Source organism: Ovis aries, chromosome 23 (genome assembly GCF_016772045.2).
Source record: "Ovis aries strain OAR_USU_Benz2616 breed Rambouillet chromosome 23, ARS-UI_Ramb_v3.0, whole genome shotgun sequence".
NCBI classification, from domain to species: Eukaryota; Metazoa; Chordata; class Mammalia; order Artiodactyla; family Bovidae; genus Ovis; species Ovis aries.
Genome location: NC_056076.1, coordinates 14,132,835 through 14,146,370, shown reverse-complemented (window position 1 = coordinate 14,146,370; position 13,536 = coordinate 14,132,835). Strand labels below are relative to the sequence as shown.

Here is a 13,536-nt window from a genome sequence, read left to right as displayed (position 1 = left end):
CTGGCTTCCATTAATAGTGGGGAGAAAACCAGGATATTGCTAACATTGTACTGCTGCCCTATTTCTTCACTCTCCTCAGTATATCTATTTTTAAAAGTTCTCAGTGTCTCCACTTACTTGCCTCCTTTCTTCCTCAGCCTTCTCCAGTAAGTCTTCCAGTCCTGCTCTGCTATTGAAACTAATTTTCTTAAAATAAACAGTTACCTATAGCAAATCTAGTGGCCACTTTGCTTCCTTGAAGCTTTGACACAGTTGACCATGACTTTGTTCCTAAAAATCTTTCTTACATTTGACCATGACTTCATTCCTAAAAATCTTTCTTTGTTCCTATATATATATAGGAACAAAGTCTGTGTATATATATCAGTTCATTTCAGTTCAGTTGCTCAGTCCTGTCCGACTCTTTGCGACCCCATGAATCGCAGCACGCCAGGCCTCCCTGTCCATCACCAACTCCCGGAGTTTACTCAGACTCACATCCATCAAGTCAGTGATGCTATCCAGCCATCTCATCCTCTGTCGTCCCCTTCTTCTCCTGCCCCCAATCCCTCCCAGCATCAGAGTCTTTTCCAGTGAGTCAACTCTTCGCATGAGGTGGCCAAAGTACTGGAATTTCAGCTTCAGCATCATTCCTTCCAAAGAAATCCCAGGGTTGATCTCCTTCAGAATGGACTAGTTGGATCTCCTTGCAGTCCAAGGGTCTCTCAAGAGTCTTCTCCAACACCACAGTTCAAAAGCACCAATTCTTCGGTGCTCAACCTTCTTCACAGTCCACCTCTCACATCCATACATAACTACTGGAAAAAATCATAGCCTTGACTAGACGGACCTTAATCGGCAAAGTAATGTCTCTGCTTTTGCATATACTATCTAGGTTGCTCATAACTTTTCTTCCAAGGAGTAAGTGTCTTTTAATATCATGGCTGCAGTCTCCATGTGCAGTGATTTTGGAGCCCCCCAAAATAAAGTCTGACACTGTTTCCACTGTTTCCCCATCTATTTCCCCTGAAGTGATGGGACTGGATGCCATGATCTTCGTTTTCTGAATGTTGAGCTTTAAGCCAACTTTTTCACTCTCCTCTTTCACGTTCACAAACCTGGGTCTTCCATACTGCAGGCAGATTCTTTACCATCAGAGTACTTCCATACTGCCTTCAGTATGGAAGACCCAGGTTTGGTTCCTGGTCCAGGAAGATCCCCTGGAGAAGGAACTGGCAACCCACTCCAATATTCTTGCCTGGAGAATCCCATGGACAAAGGAACCTGGCAGACAATGTGGTCGCAAAGAGTTGGGCATGACTGAGTGACTAAGCAAAGCACAACATATGTATAGTTTAGTTGCTAAGTAGTGTTTAGCTCTTTGCAACTGCATGGTTTCAGTTTAGGGGGAACAGATCCAGAACTTTTTACCAAGACCAGCTAAAAACCTTTGTTGTCTAAAACCAAATTTTTTACTCACATCCATCCCCAAAGTCAGATGGCCTCCTTTTATCACTGCAGTGCTGCATTACCACTCAGGGCATAACTGTCCAAGAGGAGAGTGTTCTGAGCAGGAGGTGGCCTGTGCCCAGTGGACACTTACTGACACCTTTTCCCATACAGCTCCACCTCTAGTAATGAACATTTGGAATAGTAACATACTTTCTCTTTGTTTAGAGGAAGATGAAAAGTTTGAGCATTGATGAGGATAACCCTTCCTACAGGGGTCCACATACCCCAAAGGTGAAATGATTTAGATATCTTGTATATTTTTAGTGTAGAAGAGTATGAGCTATTTTCTCCTCCATTTAGGATGCTTATAACAAGACCAGTCACTGTATTTTCTAAGATGGTGGGATTAGTGTCCCTGGAGGATACTTATGACTCATGAATGGAGTCACACTGTTTCCCTTCACTCATTACCCATGACACACCAAGATAATCTTAAGATAGCAGATGGAGTCACATTACCCCTTCACTCATTACCCATGACACACTGAGGTAGTCTTAAGGTAGCAGATTCTTGTCTTCATTGAGCAAAGACAGATCTTCATTCCTTAGTAAAATGTAATTAATGGTATAAAGTGGATTCCCCATTAGATCCCTTCTGAAAAGAATATACTTACTAAAAAATGAAAAAAAAAATGTCATTATTAGATGGTTATTCCAAAGGTGTGTTCCCTATTGGGAGACCTAGAAGTGGTATTATATCAAGGCCCTAGAATAAGATACGTTTTCAAGTCTTGCTTTTCATTGAGACAACTGGTGAATAAGCATACATTCTATTTTCCATAGGAGTAATAGTAATCATTATAAAAATCTAAATATTACTACTTGTAAGAGTGTTCTTAATATCAGAAAGGCAAAATTCTAACACATTGCTGTTTTTTCCCATTCTTCTTTAGGTATTCTAATCTTATTTTGAATTTGTTTTCCTTGATGGTGGATGCAAACATTCCAGATATTGCTCTTGAACCAGATAAAACTGTAAAAAAGGTAATTTTCATATACCCTCAGATATCATAGTCTACTTTTCATACTTAAGAAGTATCAGGGTTTTAACAACCCATTTCCCCTTGTCCCGACCCCTAGACTCTTAAGTAATGTAAATTAAGAAAGAGAACTTGTGTATATTTCTTTTTCACATTTTAGAATATGACAGACTCTCAAGCCCTCTGCAACTAGTTTTATCCCCTTCCCTGTTTATGCCCACAGTCACATGAGGAGCTCACTATATCAAGAGGAAGCTTACTATCACCACCCTTACTCTTTGTCCTAAAAATTTAGCTTCTCTTTAATATTCCTACTAAGATACCTGCTTCCTGGTACTCACAGACCAAGCATGCTAAGAATCAGAAACAAAATATTATAATAGTATATAGAAGAAAACAGTTGTTCTTTAACTTTTCCATTCATACCCTTGGTAACAGGGGTTTCTTACTGTGTAAAGAGAGTAGAGACCTGCTTTTAACTTAATCTGCAAAGAGAAGCATGAAAGAAAGTTTCCACATAGATGAGCAGTTATTCTGAACTATCTTACCCTAAGATACAGCGAGAGATGAGAGAAAGGAGTAACAAATTGGAAGATTTTTTTTTATTCAAATTAATTTCTGGCTCTGATTCACTGAAAGTGAAAGTCACTCAGTCGTGTCCAACTCTTTGTGACCCCATGGACTATAGAGTCCTTGGAATTCTCCAGGCCAGAATACTAGAGTGGGTAGCCTTTCCCTTCTCCAGGGGATCTTCCCAACCCAGGGATTGAACTCAGGTCTCTTACATAGCAGGCAAATTCTTTACCAGAGCCACTGAGGGGGGTGTATATAACACATTTTATTTATCCAAAGATAACATAAAATGATCTTAAATAGCAGAAGGCTTATTAATAATAAGCTTCAAAGATAGTATAGCTTTTTAACTTATAGAAGTATACAACTACTAAAGTTGTAAGATGGAATTTTTCTGGTGGTTGTAAATAATATTTCTCACCAAAAGCTCTAAGTTCTGATGTAACTGACTCAGCATTATTAGAAACATACCTCTGTGGGTTGAACATTGTCTTGGTCCATTTGGGCTGCTACATATATCAATATAACAAAATACCAGACACTAGATAGCTTGTAAACAACAGAATTTATTTCTTATGCTTCTGAGAACTCTAAATACTAGTCCAGGGTGCCAGAATGGTCAAGTTAAAGCCCCTTTGGGGTCAGAGGGCACTTAGGGTGGAAGGTGCCAGGAATCTCTTTGGTGTCTCTTTATAAGAGCACTAATCATTCATGAGGGCTCCACCCTCATAATCTAAGTACCTTTCAAAAAGTCCGCTTACTGATACTGTCACATTGGACATTAGTATTTCAATATGGATTTGAAAGGTACAAGAATATTTATATAATTTTAAACATGAATGAAGCTATTCTCTTTTACTTAATTTTATGAGCCTTTGGCAGTGAGAGGGATTTTAATGTAAATCTTATTGTTTAACATTTAAGAAAATTATGCTGTTTTTAGGATTTCATTTATTATTTTCTAGGAAGCACTGTTTCAAAACTCCCAACCCTGGCCAAACTAGGAAATGGACTACTTATCACACTAGGTTTTGATGTGGGTAATTTTTTTCAACTTCAGGTCATTCATCAAGAAACATAAGTAGTTGATGAAAATTTCAAGACAGATGACTGCACCAGATTTCAAATGTTGTTGCTTTTGTGTGCCTATCTGTGTGTTACTATTTTTAGGATCTGTTGTTGCTGTTTATTTTAAACCCATTTATCTCTGTCATATGTTCACTCTTGCCTTACTTCACTTATGTTCAGAACTCATTTATGAAAGTTCTAATGGTAGTTGTCAAATGGAGTCTTTTTGTTTCTTCTTCCAGTATGTAGTTTTTCTTATTAGATCTTTTATTTCAACTTGTCCTTTTAGGAAATCATGATTTTATTGTTTAAACTTTTGTTACCAGCTATCTTTATGGCATATCTTCAAAATGTTTAATCATAGCAACATTCAACATTTTCCTTTTTTCCATAGCATATTTTAGTACATATATATCAATTCCTTTTTAATTTTTTGAAATTGACTACTCATTTTACTGTGCTTCATAGTTAACTGCGTTCCTTACAAGTTTTGAAGGTTGTAATAACTCTGTGTTGAGCAAGTCTGTTGGTGCCATTTTTCCAACATTCACTCACTTTGTGTCGCATTTTGGTAATACTCATGTATTTCAAACAAATGGTATTTTATCTCCTTTGAAAGACAGTGCAGAGGCTGAGATTTACAAGTTTGCATCCTTTTGCTTGATAAGTAATATGTCTTATCTGGGTTTCCAGTTTGCCAAGAGTTCCAAGAGTGCTGCTCCAGTGAAGTGTTGATAAATGTTCAACCACTGGCTATCTAAAAAACACTGTCTCTAAGTTTATTTTAATTTGCATTAATATAAGGCACACATAGCAGAAAATGTACAAAAATATAATAAAATGCTCTATAGTCTTTCTCTTTAAAAAAAAAAAAAAGGACACTGCAGATTGATTCGAGTGCAGCCTTAGCTAATGAGATATAAACGGACAGAGTCTGGAGCTGATAGAGATAGCTAGGAGTCAGAGGAGAAATTGTAGAAGGGTGGAAGGCACAGAGGTAAAAGGACAGGGGTAGAATAACAAGTAGCCTAACACAAGTCAATGTATATGATAACAGATCAACCATTTTTATGCAGTTAATCTTCTTTCTTATAAAAAAGAATGTCTTCATATTCGGTGAATAACAGTTTTCTTTATATACTAAATACATATCTTCTATTTGTAATTTAAGCACTTATATAAGTATGCAGGCTTTGACAAATTGGGTTAAAAGTTTATTTTGATTCTCCTGCCCTATAGTGTTTTTGACGTCCTTAAAAAAATCATTTACAAAATTCTCAGACATGACCTCCCTAAGTAGAAATCAAGGAATACAATGGAATAAATTCTTTAACTGGGATCCAGAAATGAGAGAGAGAGTTGATTGAAGGTTTACTTTAGATCTCCCTCCACCAAATTGTCCTTCACTTGTTCCACCTCTCTCTCTGTTACCTTCTCTCTCCTGAGCCTGCAGGGCTGTCGGATCACCTGGTATACTTACAGTGCAGTGAAGGGAAAAGAGCACTGAGCGGGCCATGGGTGGTGGTGGTGGTGGTTCTGTCACCCAGTCATGTCCAACTCTTTGTGACCCCATGGACTGCAGCACGCCAGGCCTCCCTGTCTCTCACCATCTCCCGAAGTTTGCCCAAGTTCATGTTCATTGCATCAGTGATGGGTTGTAGTACTGTCTGCCTTTTCTTCTTCCTGATTTTGTAGTAGTTCAACTCCATACTTAAAAGGAAATACTAAACATGGACCACTTTTTATCCACTTGGAAATCCCATTTTCTTCTAGCCTGTCTTTTCAGAAGTTTATATGGATCATTTATAAGAGGTGAAAGGAGTAAGTACAGTGGTTACTGAGATCGTCTGGAAGTGTGAGCCACTTACCATCAGTTAAAGATCCCTGGGTTGGCTTCCTAAATTCTCTGTCTCAGTTTCTGTGTGTTAGAGATTGAGATATTATCTACCTCAGAGCCATCGGAGAGTAGAATGAAATACTGCATGTAAGGTGCTTTGCACAGTGTTAGCATGAAGTAGTCAGGCATGGCAACCTGCTCCAGTACTATTGCCTAGAGAATTCCTTGGACAGAGGAGCCTGGTGGGCTACAGTCCATGGGGTCGCAGAGTCAGATACAGCTGAGCTCTAACACACTGTCATTTGGTAACATTTGCTTGTGTGTTTTAGGGAACTATTCTGATATATATCTCTACTAATCTTTGTAGTTCTTATTGCTATTCAGAATCAACTGTATGTTTTAATATGAAATAATGAAAAAGTCCTCAGTCTTTAGAAATTATAGGTCATATTGAAGTAGTTCTTTGCAGAAGTATAAGGAACTCCTATAGGAAAGCAGACATCTTACAAGATCTAGTTTATAGTTTACTTTTTGTCTGTTCTTAAATTTGCAGGGCTGAACAGAATTATTTTCTATTCACTTTGTTAATATTTCTCAGAAAAAAAAATTTACAAACAACCAAGATAGGGTGATATAAAGAGCATATAGCAAAAAGTAAAGTTACACATTCAGGAGAATAGTATTCAGAACTCCTTATAGGTTATGAACCATTTCTTTGCTGTGAAAATAGAAGTGAAGTGAAGTCGCTCAGTCGTGTCTGACTCTTCGCGACCCCATAGACTGTAGCCTACCAGGCTCCTCTGTCCATGGGATTTTCCAGGCAATAGTACTGGAGTGGGTTGCCATCGCTTCTCAGCCTTTTGGCTAAGATCAAGTGTAGTATCAAGTGTAAAAATAGGTCATTGTAATAATATCTGTATCTGTCTGTTCCTGTCTCTTCAAAATGTTATGTTATTCTTTATTCAAAAGCTAATAGACTCTGACCTTGTAGGTTCAGGATAAATTTCGTTTAGACCTGTCTGATGAAGAGGCAGTGCATTACATGCAGAGTCTGATTGATGAAAGTGTCCATGCTCTCTTTGCTGCAGTGGTGGAACAGATTCACAAGTTTGCCCAGGTAAGTTCTCTGATGGCAGTGCATTCTTCTCAGCATCTCCATGTTCTCCGGTAGAATTCTCTCAGAACCGTACCTTTCTCTGCAAATGACACGTCTTCTCTGATTTTTTTTTGTCAAGCCTTCTTGACATCTCACCAGCCTTCCAACGTGAATGTGTTTGATGCACTAATAACTCTAAAACATTCCACTGAAATATTCTTAGTAACTAAACTGTGGAGCATCAGCATAGGTATATCTGTATGTTGTAGTCAGTGGTAGCTATAAATTCTTCTTGAGAATGATCTTGGGCCTGGTGGAGGCCTTGACAAGTGAGACTTAGACACTTGTTGGGTTTGGTAAATGGTGAAGTGCTAGGAAAAGAGGTTAGAAGGTGAGAAAAGTGATGGCATACGTAGCACACACAGAAGGATCTATCTGTAGACTTACCAGTTAGCAGGCTCTTCTACAGTTGTTTGAGGGAAGACTTTTTTGCACTAGCCTTGATGATAAACCTCAGATTTAGAACCTATTTTAAGTTTGAATTTCATAATGAGGATAATGATATAAGTGGTTAGCAAACGAAAAATGAGGCCGCTTTCCTCTCCCACATCCTCCTGCAAACTCCTTCCTGACTTTACACATTTAGTTAATGATAAGTTGACTACTGCAAGCTCAAAGCTTGTCTGTTTTAACTTCTCCTTCACCCAGCATTTAGGATGTCACCAAGCCTTGTGAGTTTCTTTAACTGTTTTTTAATTATCATTTTCTGTCATTTTCCCACTATTGACATTTTGACCTAGTTTTTCATTTTACAATACTTTGGGTAACTAAAATCCTTCATAACTGCTTTTAGTATTTTTTTTCTCTCAGGATTCTTATCTTTATTCTAAATATTCCAATCAGATATATCTTCACAAAATACCGCTTCACCTTTTTTTTTTATAATTTAAATATGAAAAGTGTTTCCCCGTTGCCTATAAGTGATGTCCAGTCTAGCAATTCAGGGCCTTCAGATTGTTGTGTTCTAAGCTTCTTTCTAAGCTATTCTCCGAATGCTCTCTTTTTCTCAATATTTTTGTTCTCTTCCATTTCTCTGGCTACTTAGCTCTTTCCTTCAGCCCAGAATATCTTGTCTCCTTAATAATGAATGTCCTATAAATGCCTGCTTGCTAAAATCCAACCTGTCCTTCCAAGATCTATTCACGCCACTGTGATTCATCTTCCTCTGAATATTAATAGTACTTTGTACTTTTATTATGAGTTGCACTTACATTTTGTTTTCTATTATAAATATTTGAATCACCTTATAACTCCTAAAATGCAAGCTTCTTGAAGACTGGGATATGTGTCAATGACCCAGAAACACAGTGCCTTTAAACACTTAAGAAATATCTAATGAATATAAGGGAATTTTTTTTCCTATAAATGTTAGCTGATATTCTTTCTCTCTCGTGACAAAAAATGTTTCTTGTCTCTGAACACCAGTCTGAGTCATATTTTATTATAAGTGCCAACTCAAGTTTTGCTGCACCTGCCTTTAATCGTCATCACTTCTCAAGAAAGTAAACTGTGATTCTGAGGGTAAGTTGAGTGACTTGTCAAAGTCACCAAGCTAGTTAGTGGCAGACCTGGAGCAACATACAGCACAGCAGAATATTTTAGAACTCTAAGGGGGAAAAGTCCAGAAAGGTATAATGACTTAGCCAACTTCATGTGTCTAATGAGGGGCAGAATCAAGGCTTGAAACCAGATCTTCTGACCCCCATATCCAACCAGTGATAAGCTAGTTACTTTCTAGCTTATCAAGCTTAAGTCTTCTTTATCAGAATCTGATATACTTTTTTAATTTTTTATTTATTATAAAATTGATATAGTTGATTTACAGTGTTATAAATGTTTCAGATGTGCAACATAGTGATCCACAAGAATCCCAAGTTCTTTATCTCAGGAAGTTAGCTTGAAAATGCTCATGCTTGTCTTTCACGTTTCTTTAAATATCCTCATCTGTGAGGGCTTCCCTGGTGGCTCAGTGGTAAACGATCTGCCTCCCAGTGCAGGAGACATGGGTTGGATCCCTGATCTGAGGAGATCCCACATGGTGCGGAACAACTAAGCCCATGCACCATAACTACTGAGCCTGTGCTCAAGAGCCTGGGAATTGTAACTACTGAAGCCCCCATGCCTGAGAGCCCGTGCTGTGCAAGGGAAGCCACCACAGTGAGAAACCCAAACACCGCAACTAGAAGGTAGTCCCTCCCTCCGACCCCACACACAGCTGGAGAAAAGTCCATGCATCAACGAAGACCTGCACGGCCAAAAAATAAATTAATAATAAATAAGTTTTTTAAATGTCACCTGTGTTCGTACTGTTATACAACAAACAGTATCAATATGAGTAACATTAAGACATTAATTCTATTTGGAACTTGCTTAGATATTGAAAGGTACCAGAGACACTAAACAAGGTCTTAGTGAAAGTGAAAGTGAAGTCAGTCGTACCCGACTCTTTGCGACCCCATGGACTGTAGCCTACCAGGCTCCTCCAACCATGGGATTCTCCAGGCAAGAATACTGGAGTAGGTTGCCATTTCCTTCTCCAGGGGATCTTCCCGACCAAGGGATTGAACCCAGGGGTTGAACCCGGGTCTCCTGCATTGGAGGCAGACGCTTTAACCTCTGAGCCACCAGAGAAGTCCAAACAATGTCTTAACCTCACCTAAGTCTTTTCAGATTATAAAATTACATACATGCATAGTTGTTTCTTAACTAATCTCTGAGGGAATGTATTTAATCTTTTGAAACTGACATTCTTACATATGCATTTTCTAAGTATTGATCCTAGTAAATCACATGCACACTTAAGGTTTGATGATCAACATCTTTCATTGTCACTCAGCATTTATTATAAGGATGCATTTTGCTAATTGATTTTATGCTAATTTTAGTGCATTCCTATTAATCATTATGGATTATAGAACCCAGTTTTTATAAAATGGAGGTAGACATGTTAACAGAAGTTCTTCCTGCATTAAAGAAATATTCTTAAAAACAACTGAAAAATTGCCAGATACAGGTGCTATATTGACATGCTGAAAGGCTTATTTTATTGTATCATGCCATTTGCTAGGAAGGGTTGAGATTAAACACTGCAATATTTGTTGCCTAGCAACACCCACCTACTAGTGGTGGAAATTTTCCACTGAAAACCACTTTTATTTGGGTCATTGTCTTTAAAATTGCATCATCAGAGCTCTTCTTCCTTTCAGAATTATCTTATAGGGCTTTCTAGTCTTGTCTGTGCAAAAAGGTGGAGACCACTTAGTTTGGACCACTTCCTGCTCTAAAACTATGCCTTTCAATGGAAATATCTCATATTGCAGCCCATTTTCTTCTAGTTTCTGTTTTATCCTGTCTGTCTCTCTTTGTTGATTGATGGTAAAAGTCTGGAGAAAGGGGTGGGGGATGATTTCCATTAATCTTAATACATATTAAATCTTATTACATGAATATAGATTCAGGTTAGAGATATATTTTTGGCACACTAAATGTAAAAATTTATGAACAGATTGGAAATTTTAGGTGAGTTCCAGCTCAGCATACTAAGAGCACATCCCACTGCAGTCCATCTGGCACTAACCCTTCCTTAGCCCCTTTGGTATTCAAGGAGGAAGAGCACAGGGCCCAGCAGCAGGTCACAGGAATGTGCAGCCCCAGTGCACCTTTGATGAAGAGAAGCCAGCTGTACGCACACACTCTCACACTTAAGATTAAAACACACATCATGAAAGGAGGAAAGAGTATGTTTATTATGCCTGACATTTCCCCCCATCTAGGAGATGTGTCAGGGACTCCCTCCAAAGTAATTCAGGTCCTACGTTCCTCCCATAACATGACATCTTACCGTGCTGAATGTGATTCCAATATTGAAGGTTCTTGGGGGTTTTTTGGTACAACATGGCCTCTATATACAAACCATCTGCCTCATCTGCTACTCAAAGAATTAGATTTTTTGCCTCAGTCCTGAGGAGAAAGTTTCCTATTTTGCTTTTATTCATTTTATTTATATTCCATTTTACCTTTATGTATGCACCTTAGTACTTAAACCCTGTGTAAAATGTTTCCATTGTAACTGCTGTAACTCTCTCATCTAGTTTGAGAAGGCACAGAAGCAAAAGATGCCCAGAGGAGAAGAGATCAGAACATTATTTCTGATTTTATATTATATGGACCTTATTTTGCCATTAGGAATAAAGAACAGAAATGTAAAATATTCCATTGATCAAAACATAAAGTTTCCAAGGAGCAAGTGTCTTTTAATTTCATGGCTACACTCACCATCCACATTGATTTTGAAGCACAGGAAAATGAAATCAGCCACCATTTTCACATTTTCCACATCTGTTTGCCACGAAGTGATAAAACCAGATGCCATGATCTTCATTTTTTGAATGTTGAGTTTTAAGCCAGTTTTTTCACTCTTTCACCTTCATCAAGAGGCCCTTTAGTTATCTGCTTATCTGAGGTTATTGATATTTCTCCTGGCAGTCTTGATTCCAGCTTGTGCTTCATCCAGCCCGGCATTTCACGTGATGTACTCTGCACAGAAGTTAAATAAGCAGGGTGACAATATACAGACTTGACGTACTCTTTTCCCAGTTTGGAACTAGTCTGTTGTTCCATGTCCAGTTCTAACTGTTGCTTCTTGACCTCCACACAGGTTTCTCAGGAGGCAAGTCAGGTGGTCTGGTGTTCCCATCTCTTTAAGAATTTTCCACCGTTTGTTGTGATCCACACAGTCAAAGACTTTAGTGCAGTCAATGAAGCAGAAGTAGATGTTTTCTTGGAATTCTCTTGTTTTTTCTATGAATCAGTGGATGTTGGCAATTTGATCTCTGGTTCCTCTGTCTTTTCTAAATCCAGTTTGTACATTTGGAAATTCTTGGTTCATGTATTGTTGAAGCCTAGCTGGAAGGATTTTGAGGATTACCTTGTTAGCATGTCAAATAAGCGTGATTGTGCAGTAGTTTGAACATTCTTTGGCATTGTCCTTCTTGGGAATTGAAATGAAAACTGACCTTTTCCAGTCCTGTGACCATTGCTGAGTTTTCCAAGTTTGCTAGCATATTGAGTGCAGCACTTTAACAGCATCATCTTTGTTAATGAATTAATGTTACATTAATGGCCCCAAACATCTTTGTTAATAACTCCAAAAAAATTCTTTACTGGGTCTTTGTTGTTCTTTCAACACTGCCTCCTTTTATTTTTTTGCAAACCATTTCTGTACTCTGTATTGTGCATTAACTTCACAATGTGTGGAATATATTACCAGTTTTCACAGTCTCTAAAAAATGTTGCACCAAGAACTAAGCTTATTGCTCAGAATATTAATCATCTATCACTGCAGAATTCAGTGGACTTTTTGCCTTCCTAGTTCTAGATTTCTCTGCTGTTTAATAATGAAGTCATCTTGAGCTTACAGTTAGCAAACATTCCTTTCCCAAAATATTTGCTCTTATAAACTGGAATTACCTGAATTGTTTGTTGTTGTTGTTCTTTTTCTTTTTCTATTAAAGAATTACATGTTTGTCCTATTCTAAGTTTTTTGACTATAAACTGTTGTTTCTCTTCTCAGTGAATAGAGAAGCTAATTTTCTTTTTGTTGTTTTTAATTTTTGCAGTACTGGAGAAAATGAAACTGGGTTTGGCCTATCAAGATGATTGTCACCTTAAGAAAACAACTTTAAAAGCAGCATATGTATAATGAAGACTTAAGACTGTCAAACAAGGAAGAAAACATTTAGTCCTGAAGATACCATATATCCTAAGTGTTTCACAGTGCCTGAATTCTGTTTCCTTGGATGTCATTGCTTAAATGCAATCTTGAATGGTTTGTTTGAAGTATTGTATATATTTATTTTCAAATGTACACATTGTTAATAAGCTAAGAAGTAAGAATCTTGTTCCAGAACCATGTACATATTATGAGAGTTCTCAAGGAATTTTATGTTGAAATAGTAAAACATTTTAGTCTTCAACTTTGAAAGCCCATTCTTTCTTTATCTCTTCATATCAGCAGAGCAGTTGTATGAATTTGGGCTGTCTCGGTTGTGCTTGTTTGCTTTGTCTCTCAGTCCCTTGTTCCCTTTCTCTGTTGTTCCTCTTCCCCCCTAGATTATTATTATTTTCTTTTTGCCCAATCTATAATACTTCAAGTTTTACATGTTATAGCCTATTCTTTTATACTTTTGAGAATTATATATATTTCAAATAAGACAGCCATTTTTTCTTACTTACAAATACTGGAAATTTTGTTTGTTTGTTTTGTAGTTCATATTTCTCCTAGGTTGTACATATATAAAGCAGGTTATAAAAATGTAACTATATGAATACTTAGCCAAAAGGTAATATGGCAGCAGTTTTTCATATTGAACCTAAGATATTTTTACATGTAAGCATAAATTGTCTTTGTGCAATAAATTTTTTATGAAAAC

General features: G+C 37.6%; 1 protein-coding gene and 1 pseudogene across 7 annotated transcripts in view; both read left to right on the top strand.

Moving 5' to 3' along the window:
* PIK3C3 (phosphatidylinositol 3-kinase catalytic subunit type 3) overlaps positions 1-13,535 on the top strand; it is a 160,918-nt gene extending 147,383 nt beyond the window's left edge. For 2 of the 7 annotated variants that reach the window (XR_006057811.2, XM_042239539.2), the window contains 2 exons: positions 2,385-2,475; positions 4,010-5,823. Coding sequence is in view for 4 of the 7 variants with exons in the window: in XM_042239539.2 (XP_042095473.1) it covers positions 2,385-2,475; positions 4,010-4,048 (130 nt within the window). In the remaining 3 variants the exon portion in view is untranslated. Of the gene's footprint in view, positions 1-1,656; positions 1,723-2,384; positions 5,824-6,940 lie in introns of those variants that run through there. The other 5 variants (XM_004020410.6, XR_006057810.1, XR_009598139.1 and 2 more) reach the window with 5 other exon arrangements.
* Positions 6,794-6,909, top strand: LOC114110495 (U2 spliceosomal RNA; annotated as a pseudogene).
* Position 13,536: the final 1 nt, after the last annotated feature.